The sequence below is a fragment of the Nipponia nippon genome, unplaced genomic scaffold (assembly GCF_047370975.1).
Source record: "Nipponia nippon isolate SJK-2023a ecotype South Korea unplaced genomic scaffold, ASM4737097v1 scaffold_10, whole genome shotgun sequence".
Classification (NCBI taxonomy): Eukaryota; Metazoa; Chordata; class Aves; order Pelecaniformes; family Threskiornithidae; genus Nipponia; species Nipponia nippon.
In genome coordinates, this window is record NW_028262291.1 from 34,023,798 (window position 1) to 34,049,834 (window position 26,037).

General features: G+C 40.1%; 1 protein-coding gene across 7 annotated transcripts in view; it reads right to left on the reverse strand.

The window, feature by feature from the left end:
• The window catches only part of RAD51B (RAD51 paralog B), a 409,322-nt gene that overhangs the window by 219,500 nt on the left and 163,785 nt on the right, over nucleotides 1-26,037 (reverse strand). For all 7 annotated transcript variants that reach the window (XR_015702014.1, XM_087746500.1, XM_087746502.1 and 4 more), the window contains one exon: nucleotides 1,647-1,743. Coding sequence is in view for 6 of the 7 variants with exons in the window: in XM_087746500.1 (XP_087602626.1) it covers nucleotides 1,647-1,743 (97 nt within the window). In the remaining variant the exon portion in view is untranslated. The remainder of the gene's footprint in view (nucleotides 1-1,646; nucleotides 1,744-26,037) is intronic.

Below are 26,037 nucleotides of genomic sequence, written 5' to 3' on the forward strand. Positions count from 1 at the left end.
TACATGGTCCTGATTTCAGAATACTATTGAACTATGGCTCATATACAGCATTGAGAATCTTTCATATTTGCAGGAAAATTTAGAAAGATTACAACTATTCCATCCTTTTTCCAAAGACTCTTCAAACATTTTAACCACAAGAACAAAATATATTTTACTGAGAACATATTTTGTTATTACTTCCACTTCAGAGTCAGCTATGCCTTTCTTTTCAGAGGAAGCTCACACAGAGCAATTCCAAAGGACAAAGAAAAGCACAAGTACTGCCATCAAGAGCATTTAATGAGACAATGTGCAACAACTTTGTGCTAAGAAGGAAATCATAAAGATGAAAAATGATGCCTTCCTCTTCCAAATCTAGTTACCAAATTTCAACTCTTTCTGACAGAGGTAGGGAGTGATATTCAAGCAATGAAGTTCAGAGATACTTTGGCAATGGATGGAGCCAAGAAAAGCCACAAGCGCAATTCCAAAATGATTTAGTGGGCCGTGCTTTGCCGAAGCTCCTATTGACAAAATTATGAAGTAAACACATCAGTCAGTGTTAAGGCATTACACTGAAGTTATTTGCTATTCTTTGACATTCTGCTTAATCTATCTTCCACCGCTTTCTCTTGTCAATTTAAATGAGTTGCAGAAATAATGTCGGTTTTAACCACTGCTGAGTTGGTTTTGCCGCCAAGCTGTTCTTGTGTTAAGTCAGACAAGCTAGAGAGGGCTGCTTGTGATCAACCAGAACAAAGATAAGCTGACCAGAACCACCAGAAAGTCCAACCAGGAGAGAAAGAGGGGAAATACCCATAGTATACAAAGTAGGAAGTCTACATGTGATTATCACGCCTTTGCAGGAAAGATGAGCATTGCTTTACATCGTACATTTGGGTCTATGCATGAACGGAACTCTAAACAGCAAACTTCTCTGCATCCGTCCTGACTGAGGGAACTCTGACTATTCTTTGCAAGTGGGGAAAGCTGAAATTACATTACTTTGCAAACCTTGATTCAGAATTATCTTTTCTTAGCACAATAAGTCCTCACTATTACCCCCAAAATGCGTGCTTCTCTCTGATTCTGTGCAGAAAAAAGAAACATGAAGACATAAAGTAGTATATGGCATCACACCAACATCATATTACATTCACACAATATTGAAAGCTGCAGTTTGAGGCACTGTACTTGAAAACCAGACAAGCATAATGCAAGGGACAGGACTGAATATTTGCTCTCCTTCATTTGCAACAGGCTGTTTCTCTTTGGAATCACTGATAAGCATCAGATAAGATCAGATTTGTAGCCTAGCCTGTGTATTAACTCTAGCAGCAGCTTCAGAAGACTGAGAAAATAATGCTCTAAATGCACGTGAATGAAAGTACAATGCTGAGGAACATCTTATAGAACTGACATGGCTCGAAAATTCATTCCCAGCCCTTAGAAAGTGTCAGATCCTTTTAGTTAATACACTTACTTTATTTTTATTATAAATGGATTCTCAGAGAAACTGAAAAATAATTTTGTTCCCAGACTGTTTTATGTTAGACTTGATAACTTGACTCTCGCAGACCCCTATATATCAGCAGAAGACTGCAAGTTACAATGTGGATTTGTGTCAGTGTAGAGTTTCAGTTCTGATAGAAGGGATCTCTTACCTTCAGACAGGGACAAATCATCAGCTGGAGACACCAGGTCTGCCTGGATCGCAAAGCCATTGCTCAACGATGTGGTAATCTGATTCGTCAAGATAACCTGCAAACAGACAGGGAGAGGGGGAAGGGAAATGAATTTTCATAGCTACTAGAAGGCAGAGAGCAGCCGAGGCAAGGCCTGGAATCCACCAGGCACAGCACCAGGCAACCCTCTACTCTGACCTTCAGCAAATTCAACTCTCAGAAAATTCTGAACTACCTGTAGAAACTGAAAGAGATTATTGCAACAAGTGGAGGAAAAGGGATATTGTTAAAAAGATGAAATACACTAAACAACAGTATGTTGATACATACAGCTGCCTAAAATGAAACTACTGTTCTGAAGAGCTTCATTCTTCCATGAACAATTTGATGCTCCTTACAAAAAGCATCATTTTCTTCATAGGCAAATAGGAAATCTATTTTTCTAGTCATTTCCACACAACTTATACACTTCCTTCCTTTGGCTGAAACACAGTGCCATGGAGAAAGGTAAGCTGTAGGGAAACATCCCCACTGATCTGAAGCAGCAGAGTCCTAAATTTCACAGGGCTATCTCTACACAAGAGGATTTTTCGGTGTTTTTCAGGATTACAAGACTCTGATAAACAACAGACTGTAGTACCAACACTGTGCTCTCCTCTGACAGCATGAGCAATGGTCTCGCTTGCAAGAGATGAACAGTTCCTCGCACCTTTGACCATGTACTTTTGCTAATAACAGAAGCATTAAGGCAAACACTGCAAACAACACAGAGAGAAGAACATAGGTATAAACACAATTATCTCCTAATGCTTTGGATGTCTAAGCAGCTGCAGTTTCTGCAATTACAATTGGTCTCCACCTCGCAGACTGACAAAAACTTCAGAAATTACTTTTTTTTTTTTTTTTTTTTTAAGAACCAAAACGATCCTTCTGCTTGCACTGAGAACAGTCTCCACTCCAAACGAACTGTCTTTGAAATGAATGGCCTGTCTTCAGCTGTATTTGACACAGGAGGAAGGGAGAAAGGAATCCTACACGATACTCTCTGGATGCAGTTTCATGATGCTACTGGAATAAATTAACAGCTTGCCATTGCTGAAAGGAAGAGGGATTTCCCTGGTCTTCCCTCCACTGCTCCTCCCCCCCTCTAATCATGGCTTCCTCCTGCTTTCTAATACTTTCAGTAGTATGATATGACACACTCTCCATTTTCTTTTTCTATTTCAAGATCCCACAGAAGCTGTATCAGATCACAGAGTCGTAACTGCAGTGGTGGTGCTGAGGGGCATTGCGTCTTCTTCAGGCAGCATGACATGAGCTACCAGCAATGTGATGGAGTCTGCGACCTTTACCAAGACCACAACTCTTTCTCCCTGCTCATGTCAGCCCACCCACCTCTGTGCTTGTAAACAGGCACAGTAGTGCCTGAGAGCTTTTACGGAGTGTATCAACAGGACTAAATTGAAAAGTTTATAAGTCAAATCTTCATCTAACTCAACAGGAGTTCAAGACCTTCAGAGCCCCATAGTGATGTCCCTCATGCTCTTCTGCTACTGACTGCAAGCTCTGGACAAACTTCAGCTGGCTACCACCACCCTGCCCAGCTTAACCATAGGTTGCACCTTTTGGGACTGGGCATTTATGACCACGGCAGTGAACACAGACATGGTAGATAACAGCCTTGTTTGGTCTTACACCTAGGCTAAGGTTCTTAAGGTACAACTTGCAATACTGCCAACAGCAAACACACAAGAAATGCATCCCACCCCTCAGCTGTTTGCCCCAGAGCTGCTGCGTGCACCTATAAGCACCCAAAGGCAGACAGGAAAGGGCCTGGCACACGCAACCCCTTGCAGCCACTTCTGGCTGCTCTGTTCATCAGATTACAAGGTAAGATTCAATTTAATAACAAAGAAGAATAAAGTCACTTTTCCCTTTCTTCTTGCCAGGGTACTTACCTTCCATTTTAGTAAGCGAGTTCATCCTTGTGATAGGATGAACATCAAAAGTGGTTCAAGGCAAGTGAAAGGGGTGGGCAGCCAAGAGTCAGGAGGGATAAGGGAACAGGATGCAAGACCTTTCCTTCTTAACACTGTTTTCACTGTGTCACAAAACCCACAGCCTCGCTTGTGTATTGAGGCGCTCTGGCATCCAGGCATAAGATACACCAACAATATGGCACAACACTGAAGCTTTTCCTTGATCCGGTACTAGAAAATGTGCTGAAACAGAACGCACTAACAAACTTATACACGCACATGTATTGGTGGGGTATGAAGTTTTCATTGGCGCACTTTTGCAATGATCACATTATTCACAAGTGTTAAATGCTCTGTAAGCAATGCAGTCATCCCAGACCTGTGCCAAGATAAACTTTGTACTGTGCCATCACTTATTTTATTATTTATACACCACATTTTAAAGAAAAGCTACCGTGCTTAAGGATCTTTTTCAAAGGAAAAAAAGACCTAAGACACCATATTTCATATTGCTCTCCTTCAAAGGAAACTAGCTTTAAACGTTCAAAAATCGAAAGAAAACCGAACAATAAGTATAATACAACTGCATGGTTTTTTATCTTTCAGCTTTTTTGGCCTCCTCTTTAACCAGGAACTCCACAGCACTGTTCGCTGTAGGACTGTAAATATTCTTCGCCCTTTATGTTTAACTCAAGCTACACCACTGAACTCATATTTCAATTTCCAATGTGTCCTTCAATAACTATGCAATACTAACAATATCCTAGACACCCTGTTATACTGTTTGAAAAGTCAGTTTGAAAACGCAGAGTCCTACCCAAGTAAATGTTCCTCTCTGGCTTGCTCTGAGGATGGGAATTAACTGTATTCTTAGTTCCATGACTTCACTAATAGTTAAACACTTGCTTAAATACATGTTTAAATACTATCTTGAATAGGCACACTTCCTCTGAGACGAAGCCATGTGCATGTACAGAATGCTTATTTTGGAATTAACTGAAAATTATTCTTCATTTCTGCAAGCCTGCAGAGCCAACACAGAGATTCCCTTGTCCCATAAGTACAAGCCAAGAGGCTGTTAGCTAAGCACTAAATTTGACATCAAATTCCCTGTCACACTTCTGCAGCTTCACTCACTGCAAAATTCTTCCATCGGGTATAGGTACTCCTATTATCAAACTACCAATATTCATCTTCGTGCACCTACCATAATACAGTTTGAACCTCACTCTGCAGGTGTGCAGAGCGCTCCAAACTCTCACTGGCTCAAACAAGCTATGGGTTGCTAACAGAAGGAAAAAAGCTGGCCCTTACTCTGCTCCAGTTTCGAAGAAAAAAAAAAGTTAAGGCACTCCGATTTAGAAAACTCCTCTGAATACATACATCTGTCTTCAAAACTTCAATCCCATGCCCTTACTGGAAAGTTATAAGATTTCTTTTATTTTTCCCAGAGTAAAACTTCGGTCACAAATACTTTGGCAGTGAATAATGCCATTCAAACAAGACCCTACATTTTCAGCAGTCCCCAGTCCTACAGACATTCAACTTGATGCCCTGAACGTTGATACCAATCGATTCCAGTGTCACATCTAAAGAATGTATTAACTTCTCCCCAAAGTCTCCATCACCCAACCTGAAAGCCATGCTTACGCTCCATTCTGCTGTCCTTTGAAATGGTCCAATGCATTCAGAGTATTGCAAATAGGTGTCTGAGGGAACAGTTAAGCCTGAGTGCGATTTGGAGAGAATATACAGGTAGACAAAGGGGGTATGGAGTGAAATAGCTGTGTGACTTTCTGATGAGTAATCATGTTCGTGCATGGACAGAATCAGCTGAGTCTCACACACTGATTCATACATGTGTGCACAGAATGTAACGCTAGTTCTGATCTTAATGATCTCATATGTTACAAATCACCGACATTACGAAGACGAAGCTTAGAGTATCTCCCTTTGGTCTGCTAGGTGCCACACTTGAAAGAAACCACCTCTCACTGCTAAACAGCACCTGGAAACAGGCTGGGGTCACAACTCCAAGCAGAATTATTAGAAAGAGTGCCTTGTCCTGAATTAGCAATAGCACTTCCTCAAATTTTCATTGGAGATTTGCCATTAAAGTACAGATTAGATTTACCCTGCTTAGTACAGGAGACCTGCCAAGTCCTCAGTCTAAGTAGGTAAGGAAAAGTTGCCTCTGTTGTGGTTCCTTTTGTCAGATACTGGACATCATTACCAGCCAAGCATAGCTTCCACTTAAGAGGTTCAGTGCCAATCACGATTTTATTACCTTCCAGCAGAACACTCAACGGTGAGCGTGTTGCTACATGATATTTTAATGTTATCATATCAAAATACATAGTCTTTTAAAATACATCGTATTTTATAAAATACCCAGTATTTTAATAGGAGCTCCTATTTCCACCATCAACTAATGGAACAAAGTATTTTTGTTACCAGAGGTACTTTCATTACCACTAAGGCACTGAGAGTCACAAAAAACATTACACCTCTCCACACACAGCTGTGTCCTGACATGCGCAACAGGTAAGGAGGTTGTGTTACTGCTTTCTCTTTCTACCTTGTGATGACTGAAGAGTGTAGGGCTTCTTCAGCCAGTGCCTGTGCATGAACAGAAAACAGCCTCCACTGCTAAAAGAAGAGGAAAAAAAAAAGCGAAAAGGTCAGCTAGACAGCTCAGTAACACTGGAAAGTTGTCCCATGCAGTCTCCTATGGAGTTCAATGAACCATTGGCTTTAACTGTTCAGCCTATTCACTTGCAACTGGTTAAGCTAGCTATTTAATAAGTGTAAATTTACAGTCCTCAGCCTTCCAATTCCGACAGAATTACAAACACTGTAGAAATTCACTCAGATTCAAATTTCAAAATCATTTCTGGGAAAAGTCTACTACTTAAAATACCACACAATTGACTGACCACACGATTTCCCAATCTTATGAAGATTTTTACTTCAGTATAGCAACCTTAGATTGTAAAATAACCCCTTCTAACCAGTAGAAGTGTTACAACAGCAAGAAGAACCCTTTTCCTCACAGTTAGAAAACCTGGAGATAAACACAAGGAGACAGTGGGAACACATTTTCCAGTTCCTAATTTTAGACACCTTAAAAAAAAAAAGCCTACTCTTCTGATCACTTCCCCAATTTTTATAGGTGCTGATACCCAGAAAAAAATGGAAACAAGAAATTCTCAAGGAAAATAGTGTTCATGTTCTAGGCACGTCATTGCTACTTCTAAGATTAATCCAGAAGTCAACACCACTCTTTATATTCTCTTGAAATCTTTACATGTTGTTGTGAAAATAGAATCTCCTTCCACTGATGTGACTTCAGCAGATGCCAGTTTTCTGGAAGCACATTTAGAAAAGTAAAAATACTTATTTAAGGTGCCTAAACTCCCAACACCCCCATTTGTTGGGAAAAGCATAGTTCCTGCATATGCAGAAAGCCCCTGCAGGTCCTGGGAGAGAGCTGGCCTAAGAACTGAAATATGACTGCTTTACACAGAAGCATAAGCAAACTATTTTTTGTTTGGTTATTTATACAGTACAATTTTTGAAGTACTCCTCCTGCCCTTCCTAGGAACACACTGAAACTACTAAATCTGACTTTGTCATCCTTGTAAATCCAGTTGAGTAAATAAGTCATTTTCTGTAAACTTGTGGTCTCAGCCTCCTTGTTAGTTTATTGCAAAATTAAAGGGAGCTCAGCCCAGAACTATCAATCAGTAACCAGCAAAGGTATAAAGTCTTCTGGAATGTACCAAGAGGCAAAAAACCCCCACTCTCTTATGAAATGGCTGTTTGTTAAAAGAACGGAGAATTCCCCATTTCGCATGCAACGCTATTTAGGAAAACTCTTATTAAAGGCTTTCCATTGAGCTGGGAGAGCAAGCACAAGGACACTTGCAATAATCCCAAATTACTCTGCCCTTATTAGTCCATGTATTTTGTGGTTTTCACTGTACTCAAGCAATGTCACTAGAGAGCACCAAGCACAAGTGACAGTCAGCGGGGCTGCGATGCTGACTCAGCATGCTGGAGGAGAAGGAAAAGCAGCTTTGCTGATCCCCAGCCATTCTTTGTATCGCCCCTGAGAAGGCACCTCTCCCTTTCCCTGAAGCACAGAGCTTTTAATGAGGCATTCAAGCGGTCAGTAACGGGTCAAACAATGGTGACTATTGTCAAGGCACTAGCAAAAGGAAAGCGCACCAAGCAATACCACAAAGCCAGATGGGGCAGGCAGCAATCCTGGAAACAGAAAAAGGGAACAGTGAGAAAACTGGGGTGAAGCAGCATGCTTCAAACAGCTGTGAGAACCGCAGCCTTCTCCCTGGGAACCTGTGACAGCTCCTCGAGACTGGCATCGGTCTGCTCAAGGAAGAACCCTAAATTACCACCGTCTGTCATAGTAATAGGGTATTTGTGATCTTCGTCTAAGCTATGCACTGAATTAGCTTTTTCTTCAATTCCTGTTTCTTCAGGGAGATTTTCTTCAGCATCAGTAGCCATTTGCCACAAAAGCTGTCAAAAGTTGTCAACGACCTCAGCAGGACTTGTACCTAATATTAAGGAAGAAAACTTCCTTAAAACTGAGTATTTTCACTGAAATCGGGGAGTTACAGACAGAAAAAGGAAAAGTCTGAACTGCAATACTGAGAGCTCCTAAACAAAATAAGAGTTTTAAAGAGAGAATTTCAAGTGCCCGCAGCTACTGGGCACTTGAAGCTGGCTACTGCAGCAATGCTCCGCAGGGGATCACCTTGCAGGAGAGCGGGCTTCTCCAGTGAAAAGCCTCTGCACAATCGAGACAGTTCTGGGCTCCAGGACCAAACCAAACATATTTATATCACAACTACTACTATGATAGGAGATTAAATATATACACATATCTTCATTCTTAGAAAATATAAACTATTTTGGCTCATACAAACCAAATACAGAAGAGAAAACCCAACAGTTTATCACCTCGAAGCCAAGCAAATCACCACACCCACCCAGTACTCATCCCAGTACGTGTTCTGTACTCCCAAGCTGAGAGGCCACCAGCCCCAGCATCTCAGGTTTCTGTGGGAAAGAATGAAAATAATGTCAAGTACTCTACAGAGCCCAGCCATCACAAGCAAAAAGCCTTATAATAAATGAAATTCCCATGTTCAAAGTCAAACACCACTTCTGGTGTTCAAGGTCTAACTAACAAAGATACTCAAAAGTAATTTTACATGTGGTACTAAAATGGTTTTAGCTAACAAAGAAAGCACGAAGCTCCTTCACTGCGGGCATAAGCAATAGACAATTGCCCACATTTAACAACTGTTGCTAATCCAAATCAGTTGAAAGAAAAAGTACCCATTACAGCCATCTTGTTTATACATGACAGAGGCATAGGCTGTAACGGTGATGCTCACGTTGGAGGGAAGTAGACAGATGTTTTCAGACACAAAGGCATAGCAGCTACCCTGACCGAAGGCAAAGAGGAGGCCTCTGTTCCAAGGGCTGTTAGAATTCACATCTCAACCAATGTCACCAGAATTTGGCATAATTCTCTGAATAACAAATATATACACACAAACCACTGGAAACTTATTGAGAAACACTTCCTAATCCAATAAGCAACCTAGCAACAAGTGTTGGCCTTGCCTCAGAGGAATTTCAGCTGTACCTATATTCAGTTGTACCTATTTTCATCACACCCAGAAAAAAAAAAGGGGGGGGGGGGCAATTAAACAGTCTAACAGCATAGAAACAAGAAACTAATGATTCTCCGGCAGGCTCACAAGCACCTTTTAAATGGTTAGAGACCTGTTGCTCGGGTCACATTGCTGCTAGCTGCAACTTTATTAGAGCTCCTAGGACAGGACTTCCAGCTCCTGCTTTGCCAGGGTCTCTCTACCCAAGCTTCTCCTCTTTCCTCCCTCAGTGAGGCAATACATAGCAGCCGAGGTCATTTTATAGTCACTGCATTTCACTGGGTATAAATAGGAGTCGGAAGAAACCAAGGAATCTTTCAGAGACTGGCCACTGTATTTACATCCAATTTATTCTGCTTTGCATAGGAAAAGTACAAAGTTATGCAATTCTATTCCATAAGCCTTCTGGAGAAGTACAGCGTCTATTCACATCTCTGCCAACTGCTTAAAAGTGATCACAATGAATTAATAAAACTTCCACCAGAAGAAAAAAAGAAACAAAACAAAACAAAAGCATGCTGTTCTCAGGCTGCTACACGTCTTCAAGTTGAAATAGCTACCACCCAGCGATAGCCTGAGGTCTTTAGCCTTTCCTCCTCTGTGAACAAGGAACACAGCCAACACAAACGTAACCTTCAAACTCCATGCCGCAGCACCCTCGCGCTGTGCTGCTCGGCGAGAAAGGTTTGTGTGCCTGGAAGGCCTTCACATCCAGCAGCCTGCACAGACCTGTTTGCAGAGATGTGCGTAAGAAACCCCCCCAGAGGGACTGCCACCCGCCTTCATACCCTGCCAGTCGCCCAGAGCTCCGGGTGAGTTTCCAGCAGACCTCCCCTCTCCTCCACCCTCCCCTGCAGCCTCTGCATAACGATGGATTTCTGAATTGAGCTTACTCCTGTGCGTAGCTAGCGATGCACCACAGTAAGAGGCTGGTCTGATACGGGCTGAGCCAACGCGGCGTACCTCGCAGGAAATCACTGTAACCCACCCGCAACTTTTACAGCCAAGACCTGCACTCTCAAAGCAGCAAACACTACCGCTTAAAAGGGAGTTTTCTGATGAGTGCCAAATTGTCTTGTAAAAGAATAAATAAAATAAAATTATGAATTCACAGTTCGCTCTTGGATCATGCGCTGCTTTCAGCAACAAGGCCTTTGGTTGGTTTAATTTGTTTGTTTTTGAAGGACGGGGAAGAAACTGCATTGTCTGGAACATCAGCAAAGCAGTACAGAACTTCAGTTCTGCTCCAGCGTGCTCCAGGCTGAAAGGAGAGACGAGTACATCTCCTACTCTTCAACAGGATTGCAAGGAAGGAAAAATTTATGCTTACTTCTTTCCCAATGAAAAACCTAGTTTAGTTTACTGGCACTCATTAGCTTTCATTAGCACATCAGAAAGCAGACTGAAGGCTCCTTCCTTTCACCCACTGAGTTCAGACCTTCTGCCATGCACCTACCCTGCTTTGTCCAGCACTTCAAATTTACCCAGACCTACACAAGTTCTGTGACATTAAATTTCACTATCTTCTGATGAAATAAATGTACTGTTATACCTATTGTAGAGACAGATGCTCAGACACTAAGCAAACTGACTAAAGGTACCACAAATCTTTACTACCACTGCTAAACCCTGACTTCAAGAACAGAGTTGGAAGGGCTCATACTCACCTGAGCACTCTAGGACACCTCAGGACAATCTAATATCTATCCAGCAAATTATATATTTATAATTCTTTCTCTGATAGCTGTTTATTTTATTCCGTTCTTCTACAACTGTCTATATTTAGTTTTTTCCTAACAACTAAACAGGAATATGAACTAAACTAATGAAATTCTCCTAACAAAGGCCTATTTAGGGCTCATGGCCTATTTCAAGCTGCTAATTAGTGTACTAGCATATTTATTTGAATTTGATGTTTTGACAAACCCATCAGAAAGACTGTTTATAGTAATATACACATGCAGGTCTGGAGAGGTATAGCATATAAGGCACAACTCAATCTCAATGTCATTAATTCCATTAATTCCTCAGATTCCTTCCAATTAATTCCTTCAAGCCTTCCAGGCAGTGGGTCACAGGAGACTTGCTGGGTCTTGGATGCAAACTGGAACAGCTCAATGGGCTACTGTAATTTACAGCTTTCCTGAATGGCTTTTAAAACACTCTCCCTAGCTCCACCTTATCCCACATCGTGACCCTATGCCAACATTTTTAGAGGGAGGGCAGTGTTAGTTCAGACTGCTCCCCCAAAGCAGCAGAAAGCACTTTTAGGATGTGCTAGAAATCCCATCAATGCTTCGCTGTTCAGTTCCCCTGCAAGCCATACTTCCTTGCATGCCCTGCAGCACCGGAGCCTTTCTGTTGACTTTCTAGGCAGGCAAGAGAGGACTGCAGGAATATTTGCTCCTCATTGTCTATTCATTTAACCTTTACAGGCAGGTAACTACTAACGCCACCACCAGACGGCATCGCATGGCTTACGTTGTTTTATACTCAACATACTTTATCAGCATCACAGAAGCGGAGAAAATCTTTTCTAGCTTACAGTGATCTTAGAGATCACAGCATGCTTTACAGGATGCTTGTTAGAGAAGTTTTCTTTTCTTGCTGTGTTATGGTAGCTGCTGCCTTTCACTGAACACATTTCAGACACAGATGGGATTCTTATCTATAATGGCTATCCTTAGATGATCGTGTAGCTTTATTTCAGTGTATATAACAGTCAGTAAATTTCGAGTACAGGGTAACGGGGAATTTGGATATATACCTCCATCCCCCAATCTGCCCAAGGCACTTTAACAGGTCTGGAGAGTATTAGGGTAGTAACTGATATTGGACAGAAGCCTGACAATCAAACCAATATACCAATAATTTTTACAAAATGAGGAGAAGGCTATATTAAGAAAGCAGGAATAAACTAGGCACTGACGGCATTATTTAGCGAAACTAAGGCCCATTGAGTGAACACCGTGCCCCTGGTGATTTCAAAGAGTTCTCATGAACAAAATTCAGTTATCATCCTCTATAGCTAGAATGGCTGTAAAAAAGAGTAGAAATCATCCAGAAAACAAAACACCCAGCTGCTGAAACAAACAGCCTCTCAAGTCACCATCAGTTTCACTTCCCTGTGACCCAGGGCTCAGAAATGTATGAAAGAACAAGTGAGAATCAACACCTGCGAATTATATGTACTACAAGCTGTAGGTATACACTAACATTACATTTTAGGCATTTTCATATACTGAATTGCATTGGCACTCTTTTCAGCCTAACCTGCAATTTAGCCAGTAATCTATTTCTACCCGAAATATTTATAATATTTCAAAACTATCAGTAGCTTCAGCCTCCCTTAAAGTGCAACAAACATACCAAATAAACCAGGTACAGCTAAGCACACCATTTTTCTGCTGTACCAGTGACTCTTTTAATAGTAAACATCTTTTAGTCTGATTGAACTGAAAATGGAAGTTTTACCATCCAGCTTTTGAGATTTGTAATATATCAGCATACCTCTAATACAGTGCAATATTTTTCTGCAAAGGAAAATTGCTTGGGTGTATTTTGTCTGTCTCCTAAACCTGCAGATTGAGATGGTAAGAGCTTGAACTTTAACGTTCTTCCACTTAAAATGTTCAATACATTTTTCTAAATTAAGATATACTGAAGCACTCTTTCCTTAAAAAAAAAATGCAACCTATACAAAATGCATGATGGCGCACTGTGTTATGAAGTTGTATTAGCACTTTTTGAAAACTGCTATAGCATTTTAGGAAGCCTTGCTACTCAATAGCTTCTTCCACGAAAGCACGTTAAAAGAATTGTCTATGAGTTACAGATAAGTAGTCCGTAATAAAACAGAAAAAAAAATATATGTATGTGCATGGTTGTTTTCCAAACATGTCTGATCTGATACTACCCAGAGGAAAGAAGAGGGGAGGGGATATAAAACAGCCAAGTTTCTTCTCTTCAATATTTGGGGGGAAAAAATAAATGATCTTGTGGCTCAAGATATTCTGGAATTTCAGTGGCATTGTCTCGGCCTCTGTATCCTATTTCTTCTAAATCCTTTCACCAGGAAATATAGTTAGTTAGTATTTCCCCCAAAAAATTGGCATTTATGTCACATTTTAAAATGACAAATTTTTATTTATCTACCTAACTCACTTAAATTGGAGTGTACTTTCCTTGGAAATATGAATCATTAGAAACCTCTTTGAAAGTCAGGACTCAAGATGGAAAATGAACTCAGAAAAATGCAAGGAGTCATTTTTGTGCTGAGACCGCAGCATGACACATCCCCCTTTGACTTTGCCTCATACAGAAAAATAGTATTTGAGATTGTCCAAACAAAATCACGGACCCATGAAACTATACTCAAGCTAATTTTTCACCTCTTGGGATAACAACCCAGTCCTCAAGGTCACTGCTTAAATATGTGCACAAGGCAGCACTGCAGAAGCATGTTATCTCTTCTGTGTTGCGGGGAGGATCAGTCCTGCAGGGCTGTTTTGGCAAACCTTTTCCCAATACTAATACAAATCAAACTAAGAGACTGATAACAGTGAAATTCCTGCAGTAGCAAATCAATTCAAACCCAAAGGTGTTCCTGTTCTTTTTAAAATTTGGTATCAATTTGTTTGGGAAGTTGGCGATCACTGAGAATAGCTTCACTGGTTCCACTGGAAATTATATCAGGTCTACCAGCATTACTGTTCTTTGTTGCTGGTACCTCAGTTTTTATGTAAATATTTGTAAACATTTTTTAAAAAAAGTTATTTATTCAGGTATTTGGGTACACCATTATATTTACAACTCTTACTAGAACTACAGAAATGTTGAGAGTTGATGTCAGGTGAATAAAAACAGGCTGTGGCACATTCAGTGATATTAAACTTTAAGAAAACCTTGGGAATGGTACAAGATTTCAGATATTTCACAATTAGAAAGCATCTGTTCTTTAAGAATTAAACTTAACAGAGCTAAATAATTTTTGCACCTCATTCGAATTAATCCAAGTGAATACAGTTGAGTCAAATCTTCTGAGATTTGCTGCGCATCCTACAAACTACATATACAGGCGGCAGAGAAAAACAGCTAATGTCTTCTGGACAACCAACTGAAATTTTGCAGCAGCTCTAGATTAATTGTTCACTGCAGCTAGCAATTTTTTTATGTCATCTCCTAGACTTGCTATTAAAATTCACAGGATCATGCATTTTCCTTGGACCCCATCATCACTGCTTCGTCCAAAGTCTTTCTTGAGAAACCACAACCGAGTCTCCACTGTGGCGTTCAGTAATAAATTGCAAAGGTAGTAATGTTAGGAATGAATTTCATGGATTTAATTTAGAGAAAAACTGAAGAGGACCAAATTATGCTTTAGTCAAGAGAAGAGATATTTCAGTAGGCTTTCTGCAGCCCCGTGACTGGAATAGCTTCTTCCAGTGGGGGGTGAGATACATGGGCAAACACATGGGAAAGCAGGCCTAGATTAGAAAAGTGTTTCTGGACGGGACTGAGGTGTATGAGCAAACATTGTGGGAAATCAGGAGCAGAAAAGCAATAAGCTGATTCAGGTCAGGTTGGAAGTACATCTTCAGATCTAGGCATGGGGCAGGAGGGCAGGAGCTATTGGATGCTGCATGCTGGGATTGACGTGCTGCAGGCAGAACAGTGGCCTGGCAGAGACTTTCTCAGGGAAGAACGGGATGTATGTGTAGAGTTCCTAAAACAAAGATAAAAATAATTCAGAGCAAGATGCTTGGACTTCAAAGCAAGGTGCAATAGCACAGCAAAGGGTGTAACACATTGAAGAGAATTGCTCAATTATATCCAAATCTCAGTAAAAACTCTTCCATGTTTAGATGGATGCTAATTTGCAAAATGCCCTGTGTGGTGTGGAGATGTACAGCTTCTGCAGGCAGAATGGCAGTTATGGCATGTACCCCTTTAGTTATGCTGTCTGATTTCCTGCAATCAACAAAACATGTATCAACTAGAAAAGCGTTTTCAGCAGTAGCAATATTCATTCAACAAAATTCTTTTGCCATTGGCTACTCCTTGGGTCTAATTAAGGATAACTGACTAGGGCTTGTTTTAAAACAAATTGCTTCTCAAAAATGTTACTTTTTTTTTTTTTTTTTTTTTTTAAAAATAACCCTTATCTGCTGTACCAAGCCTTAAAATTCTATGTATGAAATGAGTATCATGTAATGGACTGCTTATACTCTAGCTGCTTTTTAGACTTGTCTCCTTCTTCTCCTCCAGAACATTAGATATCCACTTCAGTGTAGAAACTAGCCTGACAAGGTAAGTTCTCATTTTAAATTTCATTAATATTACTCAGTTTTTATTCCAGACTGAGTAAGATTTAATGCAGGTCCGGTTTTACTGACCCTAAAGGAGTCACACCAAAGCAAAACATGATCATGGACTTGTCTCTTTCCACCTTCATCCTTTTGTCCCTAAATACATTTGCAGAGAAACAAAGGGTTCAGAGTTTTTATTTTACCATTAACTCTTCACCTCAATTCATTCTCAAGAGGGAACAGGAGGGAGCAGAAGTCCAGTCGCATGTTTTCTAATCCCAGTTCTGACGCAAAGTAGCTGCGACTGCTTACTGATATAATAAATTCTTTGTGCCCCGCTTTCAGAGGAGGCATAATGCCTACCCTGTAAGAGTGTTGTGGGATTCAGTATTTTGCTTTCCTAATGCTTTGAACTCACTGCATGAAGGGTGATTAAAACCACCAAGTGTTCTCAGAGTCTTCCAGTGGTACAGCTGGGCAATGTCTAGATACAATTTAGCAGCAAGAATTGACCCCTATACATTCTATATATATGGGGTTGGAGGTCTTATAACAAAACCCCCAAATCTCCCTGCCAAAAAAAACATATGACTTTTTTCTTTTCTTGTTGCATTTTTTTTAAATCCTTCTCCTTTGCTTGAGTCAGTTAATGGACTGAAAATATCACTGGTTTGCACCACAAATGGGATGGGTAAATCTGAAAAATTACTTCTGACTCAACTTCTGGTATGTTGTACAGCTTACTGTAAAGTATTAGCCCTGTATTTAAAACAGAAGGAAAGAAACAAACAGATGCCAGCTTATTATTTAAATGTTAGCTGGGACTGTGTCCTGGTGAAGAACTTTTAGTCTCTCTTGAGCTTAGTGAGGGTGTTTTAAAGAACTAATTTATAAAGCAGGGAGCATTGAATAGTTCCAGAGCAGCAAAGACAACAAAATAACAGGAATGCAGCATAACTTCAAGTCAGGCCTGCGCTAATTTATTTTCTGAACTGGATAACTCAGACCTTTCTTGTGCCAGTAAAAGGCAAATAACAGCTATTCTTCAGGACGTTGCGAGACTAACAGATGCAGATCTCACACAACTTTTAAAGTACGAAGCTCAATAAGGAGCCAGACACATTGGTATAGGCAGCATGGAAAAATATTCCACTCCCCTCTGCAAAAGCACAAGGTGAGAGCGGGAGGGGGAGAAACACACACACGCACAGAGGAGCAGGTGAGTGCTGAAATAAGAAACTCCATCTCAGATGTAAAAGCTGACCTTTTTAACAGGCTGGGGCAAACATCAGAGATTACCTAGATTTCAGTCCAAACTCCATCTTGACAGCTCTTCAGGCTTCCTAGCAAGAAAGGAATTGTTACTGAAAGAACTTCTGCCTGCAATGGCTTCACCAAGGGCTGACCCTACACTGGAGTTTCAAACAGAAAGGGGGAGAGGCACAAATAACTAGGGCGAAGGTATGATTTACGAATAATGAATACAAAACTTTCTGCAGGAATGCAAACTGCTTTGAATACCAACAGCAAATATAAATGGGAGCAACACAATTGGCATGTCTAGATCGTGACAGGGCATGGAGCCCTGAAAACTGCAGCTTTGGAGGCAAAGAAAGTGCTTCAAGTTTCATTATACTTCAAGAAACAAGGCTGTAAATAGAAAGAGTTGCTCTCACTGCGCAAGAAGCTGTGTCTCTTGGCAGTACAAACCATTAAGTATATCTGCAATGACCACTACCAGAAAGATCCACCATCGTTTTGTCACAGTTCCTATTCTGATTACAAACAGCAAGAGCCAGCCTCAAGAACAAATGGAGACTTACCACAAACCCACAGATCTAAACGCTCCTCAATTTGGGAAGAGGCTGGATATGAATTTTGTGGTTCAAGCCTGTCTACTCAACAGAACCTGAAGAGGTCACAGCAGCACAAATTCCACAGATATTACTAATTACAAGGTTTTTTTGATGTTCTGTGGGGATGTCATTGGATTCAGGTGCTTAAAAGATAACCTAGATACAGATAGTTGCCAGTTCCACCTTGCCCATGTGCAGCATTATCTTTTGGGGACCAGAAAACCAGAAAGATGTTTCAGGCAAGCAATCAAGGCCAAACAATGTCCGTTCTTCGTTCTCCTTAGAACTCGTAGCACTTTGAGGATATAAAGAAAGAGTTAAAAGGACATTAGATAGGACTATATTCTTATTTGCTTTCTGGTTTGTGTCATAAGCATTCAGATTCTCTCCAATCTTGGAGATTATCTTGGATATGTAATCTTGGATAAGTTTTTTCTTAAGCTACTGTAACACTGAAATAACTCCACTAGCAGGAGCACATGAACGACTTCAACCAGCCACTACTGTGAGATTCATAATAAAATCTTGAGAGTTTGTAACACAAAGCAGGAGAAAGTTAACTAATGATGATGGGTCTGTTTGCACTACAAATCCAATTTACCAAAAAGTCTAGCCACAACACAGCTCAATTTTGAAGTCTATGACCATAATTTTATACATACACACATACATGCAGCATGTATGGGCTCAGTGCACTTTACCCCAGATCTGGATCATATCAGAAGGCTTGTCCAGGCACATTACTTCAGATCACTCCCTTCCCACCTCCTCTGTCCCAGGCCAAGCCAGAACTCAAATAACCTGCCTTGCAGCGTGACAGTTTAGGCTGGAGAAGGGCAATGCAACTCAGCTCCATGCTAGCACAACTCTTCCTTCCATCTTCCCCCTCAAGCCAGGGGCACGACATTCAGACATAGGCAGAAGGATGCAGCGGAGAGTTATGTTTGTCCTTTATTGGAAGTGTTTTGCTAACCCTGCCGCTCTGCCTTCTGGACAACTCCTTTCTTTGCCTGCATCTAAAACTGCCTGTGCAAAAAACGGAGAAAGTATTCATTGAAACAGAAAATATCTTCAGACTGATAAGTACTCAATAATAAGAACATCCTAATACCCCTGAGTAATGCAGGATGGTAATAATTAAATGTAATCTATATATTCATGCAAGCCGTTATTCAGATCATACATATGTATCTACCTATCTAGATGAGACACACGACAAACACACACACAGACATATGTATGACAGCTTCTCAAAACAAATGAACATGATAAACACATGACGAAAAAGTACCCTTGTATGATATTTTTCAGAAGATGCTCTGAAAACACTACAAACGCTCAGATCCTGAATCTCAAAAGAGATAGACAGGAATTATTCCATGCATTTTACAGACCAGAAGACTGAAACAGGAGTTTGGGAGACCTTGCCAGCATTAAAGCGCATCAATATCTGACAGGTGTCTATAAATGGCAATAAAAAGGCAGCAAATCTGAAGAACTGAAGAATGGTTAAAGGGAACAACAACTGCGGGGATACACTGCCTGATACCGATGGGGAATTTTGCAGGGAACTGAAAGAGCCACGAGTACCTTGTTTCCTGACATCCACGCACACCCCCCCCTTTCCTCAAAATGCCTCACAAGATGGAAGGAGACTCTTATCTGTCTCCCAGAATGCAAGGCAGAAGACAGAAGCACATCACCCCAAAAAGCTGTAGCAGAGTAAAGCCTGAAGTGTTAAAAGAGTTTGGAGGAACTGCACACAACTTCTTTTCCACAACAACCTGAAACCTTTGTTTCAGCACAGCGCAAAGCAAAACCTCTTAGCTCCGCCTAAGCTTTCCACTAAGCTTTCTAGTTTTATTTGAACATGGAAAAATCAAATCCAGAGGATGCAAAGCAATAGGGATTGAAACAAAAGGTTTTTACAAAGTGCCCACTGACCTAAAATACCCGAGTTTTATAAAGCACAAAGCCCAGGTTTGCCATTACCTCCTCTTTTCTCTAAAGAAAACAGGAAACTACACAACAAAAGCAGAAAATATACTGAAGGCATTTTAGCTGATGGCTTTAAAATTCAAAGAAAGAGACTTTTCAGAGGAAAGAGTTCAGAGCCAAACTGACCTAAACTGTTCAGGCTGTTGTCTAACGGCATCAAATTTGGGACTGTGTGGCTGTGCAGGAAAGGAAGGACTTCTGGAGAGGAACACATTCACTTACCAAACAGACCAGGCAGAACATAGTATGCTCTTATTTAAACCTTCAAAAAGAACTATTTGTAGTAGTGTTTTCACATAATGAAATGAAAGAAAGAATGATGGCTCTGACTAAAGAATGACTTCTGCACTGTTATGATTTGGTATATTCATCACTCAAAGATAATGATAGCTTACATGGAACTTTTGTAGCTGAGTAATCTCCAAAATAATTCTCTATTCCAGGCCATGTGACAATGCTCAGTGTCAAACAGCTTTAAAAAAGCAACTGCAGACTGGCAAAAAACCAAGCAGGGTTACATATACTGTTACAGTCTACATCAGCGTTTCACAAAGATAGGCAGGTTCTGATTCACCTTTTTTTGCTTGTTATTGCAACTAAAGGAACACTGAGAGGCAATTCATATAACCCAAATGGCTAATAAACAGGATATTAATACCATGGAAATACCTTATAGATACCTTGAAATTATGGTAGCACAGGTCTACCTTAACACTTTCAGCTGTCCAAGGAAAACAGTGGATCTTGGGCTGAACAGAGAGGAAGCAATACCACCAGAGGCAGATGATGGACCTAAAAATCATCCTTAAGAGGCAAAAAGTATCCGTATGTGCTATACAGCATACAAACAGCAAATATGACGTGTCTAGGACATTGGGCATGCACTACGAAGTCTGGCATACGCACTGTCTATTTATTTGGAAGTTAGGCAGCTAAGACATCCTGCATGTCCCAATTTCTCTCTTCACCTCTGAGCTAAGAGGTTGCAAGTCAGAAAAAGAGGACATGTTGGGAAAACCCAGATAAATCACATCCCTGCAGAAATTCTGCACATCTCTGCTCCCAACTGCATTTCACCTGCCTCAGACTGGACACTGAAAACACTGGAATAAGCTGACAGGCAAAACTAGAAAATTATTCCAATTTTCACAAGTATTTATGTATCTTTGGATCAAACCAAGTTTAAGTTAAACACTGCCAGGATAACCATTGATCAAGGCATAGTAATAAATGCTCTAAGAACTATATTCCAAAAGGGATGTATTTGTCTTCCTTTCCTTCTCCTCCTCCCAGTTGAACATCACGGCTTGTGCACACTTACTTGCTGCTGCTGTCACTTTGGCCCTTAGGGACTTTGTTTCCTATCAGTCATTCTTCTGACTACACCTACTTTCAGAAACATTATTGAAAGAAAGGCAAAATATTTCAGAACACACAACCAGGACTGGAAGCATTCTTTTAACACAGGTTTAATTACAACTGGTAACTCAGCAAATTAATTGCATATAGCTGTAAACAATAACCAGACGAAGGCTACCTCCCTTCAGAAACATCAAGACAGTCTTCCTGTTTTGAAAAAGGAGGTTATGATATTCACCAAAAGCATCAGAGGACTGTAAAGAAAGCGTATAATAACAAAGTTTAAAACATCTTCTCAGTTCATTGGAGATGGTAAAAAATGTCAGGCCCAGAAAGAGTTAATAGTACAACATTCACATGTATTTGTGGAAAACAAAACATCAGAAGGAAGAGAGACAAAACCAAAGAACAATCTGAAAAAGTATTCCTACTCAAGGCAGCACTTAAGCATGTACTCAATTTTAAGTATATACTTAAAACACTAATTAAAATATGTCTAAGTGCTTTCCTGAGTTGAGGCCAAAGAATTCAATCAGATGTTAATGGAAAAATTTTGGCAGTATTCATAGCGTTCTTCTTAATATTGCAATGCAAAAGGGTTATTAAAAGACAAAATGCTGTATGAGGGAGAGACTGCATGTTCTTGTCAGTGTACATTGCAACTAGGCTGGCTACTGCACTACTGAATTGCATGCAGTCATAAAGATTAGTACTTCAAGGGGGAAAAGAAATTATAGCTGAACTGGAATATATACACGTTGAGATCAGAGAAACAAGGTGTTTTAAGTTAAAGTTTCAAGCAAGCAACTATTTTAAATATGCACATTTTCAAAAATAAATATAAATGTACCATACCAATATTAAGAGCTTAAAGGAAATGGTGTCAAACTAGAGGATGTACAACAGAACAGGATTTAGGCAAATCAGATATGCTAAAAGAAGGTTATTGAACAAAAACCAGTATCTGGCCACAGAGGGGGAACTAGGTTTCAGGTAGATCGAAGTAATGTTATACTGAAAGAATAGCAGAGAATGTACTATATTGTTGAATCTTCATTAATATAAACCTAAGTCATCAGAATATAATGAGGTTACAAATAGAGCTGTATTTCTCTTCCACACTTCAGGAAAATGACACTGAGCATACAAAGTTGAGACTAATCCTGCTACTACTACTAAAGATAATTAAGTCTATTAAGACTATTATTTTTACTTGCTGTATTTACAAACTGTAATCAAGGATCAGCATCAAGCATTTTAGAGATACCTGGCATATCTGGGAAATATCACAAGTGCATAACTATTTAACACTAGTGCCCACAGTTTGAAAACTTGAGAAGCTAGCCTGATGATGTTAAATTCAGAAAAGAAAAATGAAGTTAAAAGCATTTCAGCTCAAAAGTCAATTTAAAAGCCTGTAGTTTTTACAGAAGGCCCTAATAAAGTGAAAGGTTTAAATATGATTTTCAATACACAACTAGACCTTAGAAAATGAACATTCAGACTAATACACTGATGGAGAGGAAAATAAACTACAGCAGTCAATATATAAGAATGACATCTAGAGAGCTATGATGGAATTGGAAAAGTAAATAAACAAAGACATAAAACCAAACAAATTCCTGAAGCATGCCTAAAGCAAGTAAACAAAGAATCTGCTGGGAAGAAAAAACCAGAAAGGGGATAAGGGCCACTCAAACAAACAATATGATTGTGTTAAATAAGTCCTCAATGAAAAAACCTCACACAAATACTTATCCTGATCCCACAGCTACTTTCAAATAAGAGAGATGAGGCATTGCCAGGAACGAGGGCATCAAAAAGATACTGAAGTGGCAGGTTAAAGAGAAATGCATCAACAGGACTGCCCAGAACACACTTAGGACTTCTTGCACAGCTCACTTTCAAGTGGATGAACTCCTAAAAAACGCCACTGTAAAACAGCTGCATCACAACACACACAAACACACTCAAGTTCCTCTTCTCACTCTAGATAGACACCATATTTTTGCCCATCTGTACTTTGCTTACTCTCTGTACGATTACTGTTTTCACAGCACAAAATAAAATTCCCTCGTATGCACTGGCATAAAACACCCATCTGCAGCTCCCCTGTTCTCAGGCCTTGCTAGAACTCCACAAAGTCACCATCTGACATACCAAATGTACAATGTGATGTCATTCAGGCCTAGATATCAGATCCTAGGTATCTGGGAGTTAACTGTTTTTCTTCTCCTTCAGAATGTCGATTTGTATAGTGTATTATTACATGTGAACATCTTACATTTAAATACACGCACTGCATTATAAAGATCATTTGTAGAAGTTTGAGATAGCCGTATTAACCTTTGAGGTTTTGCCCTTTGTGTATGTAGTCCATTTCCAGCCACTACAGATAATATCAAATGCAATCTGAATAGGAGGTAATTTTTCCATAAAACCATCTTAGACACATTTCAAAAATAAGAAAACACACTATTGGCACAACTAATGTTCCTGTGTTCCCTTGGGGACATCTTTATAGGTACCCATTATGGAAAAAAAACCCCACAACTCTAATCTTTATGATTTCTAGTATCTTTTCTATGCAGAACAATCACTATATGAGACTGTACTTTCACATATGTTTTAAATGGTATAAGATGACACTGAAACGAGAAACCGCTATCCTGACCTCTCCTGTCTCTTATTCTCATCCCTGAACTGCTGCCCGGTCCATGCAGAAATATGTTTGTATGGTCATAAACCAAACTGGACTAAAGAACCAATGCAGTTTCCCAGTCTGGATGGAGGGAGGATGGGATGACTTCTTTCAGCAGCTATGCCACACTACTGCACGTGTGCAGTGTTTGCAGAATTACAGGATAAAAAAGGTCATGTCAGGGCCAAAACTAAGAGCATAATATCCCACCACCACTATGATCTCAGACCTTCAAAGGAGAACAAAAATTTTAATTGCCCTTATGTTAGGCTCTTTTCCATTGCTACAATGAGGGAAAATACCATTACATTACACCCTTGTTTCTGGTCCTGGTAATTCTCAAAATTTTAGATCAGCCAGCCATGACTGAAGAACTGGCTATAGCCCAATGTATACCTCAAACTATCATATTTTTTGAGAAAGGTGAAGGAAGCCGTTACCTAATAGGCTATTTGTCCTGTTTATTTTAAATGGTATTGTTTGGAGGCGTTCATGATTTTGAACACTGTAACTTTTCCCAGACGAGAAAGCCAAGGAGTTGCTAAACAGACCATGCGACATCAAATGCAATTCACAGCTGCACCCTTCCCGTTCCCCAACCTGCAATATCCATCTTTCACACAGTCTTTAGTCTTTGATTGTTAAAGAATCCTAGTCACAATTTACTAGTAATTTCCCAGGGAGCTTACTTCTTCAAAGATGACAGCAAAACTGCTCTGCAGAACAATACATTTCATGGCAATATGTTTACATAAACGGTCTCTAAAAGGAAAGGATTATATGTTTGTAGTATTTACGTTGATACACTTCCTCTAAAAATACCATTTGCTACACTTCAGCTGGTGACTAACACACGTGCCTGTTCTGCAACACTAAGGCACCATGTACAAACTCTTCAGAAACCTTCTTAATAAGCATTTAAGTAGTCTACAGAAGTGAAAAGCAAACACACAGATTAAAAACTGAAGAAAATCTTGTAGCATGTGTTTGGGAATTGCCTGTTACGTTCTCTGTTAAGACAACTATCTAGAGTAGCAATTGGTCACATCTCACATAGATGCATCTGTTTTTCCCTCCAAGTTCATTGAAAAAAGTTGAGTACCAAGAAACCAACTTCCAGTGAAGTTATTCTGCCACCTGCTGTTGCTTTTATGAATATACTAGCTATTTTAATTCAAATCTTTTCAATTTAAAAAAAAAATGCTAATAAAAAAGGGGGGTACTTCCTTATTGGAGAAAAAAATCTGGTTATTAACTACAAACCACTAATATATTACAATCTTATTCTCTTGTTGACTTCTCAAGTGTGTGACCCAAAAGATGTTTATCGCCAAGATGAAGAGGGCCAGGGGTGAGAAGGGGAGCCTGGTGCAAGGGAAAAGCCTGGCGGTTTAAAAAAAAAAAAAAAAAAAAAAAAAAGAAATTACAAAACCTCATAAAACAAAGTATCTTCATGAATCTTCTACAATTCACATGGGGAAAAAAAAAAAAAAAGCTTTTTAGTCAGAAAATTGTGATCCCAAACACTGCTGGATTACAATATCAAAACAACTTAAAAAAAAGAAGAGGTTAAAAGAAATATTGAAATTTACCAGTCTACATTCACTGTCTGAGTGGGACAAAGAGAAAATAAAACAAGTGGTATTGAAAAGGTTACTCCTCTCACACCTTCAGTTCTAGCAGTAGTACAGCTGAGGATTTAGCAAATTTGACAAGTCCTTTTACAAAAAGCCAGTGACAATAAGGTGGACATTCCAACCTTGCTGCTGCAGTCCATGCCAGCCGGCAGCACCCACCACTTATTCTCAGGACGGCAATGACAAGTGGCACCCGCTCATCTCAGGCCACGTACAACACCTTCTCGCAGAACCGCCGCTAGCGTGGTTACATCGTATGGTGTCCTTATGTTGCTCATCGCGAATGGGATGTCCAATAAAACTGCAGAAGGAAGCTGGGGCAGGAGAGTCACTCATCGAAAGATGATCCACTCACTTGAAAAATGCCTTCAGATTTTTAATTATTGTAATTCTTGAGAAATACCGTTCTAAACATTACCCAAACTACAGGAGAGACAAAGCTTTTCTAAGAGAAGGAAATCCTGACTCCACAAAGCGAACAACCATGGAACAGTCTGCTCCGTCCCCTACCCTGTCCTACAAAGGTTTCCTCATATTAATGGGCCGAGAGAACCATGGGTGGCCTCTCGTCCAAACAGTACTGGACTAAACTTGCTTAGCTCACGGGACCAGAGGGAGATCACAAGACAAGACAGCATGGTTAACCACTCTTTGTATTAAACAGACGTATTTGGTCTACTCTTCATTTAGAGCACTACTAAAAGCTTGTTCCACCTTGCAAAGTTTGGCAGCTGCCCACTGCCATTTAGAATAAACATTCAGGCGTTCCTTCAGGCTCTTCAGCCCTTTGATATCCTATTGCCTGTTCCACATTAGACAGCCAT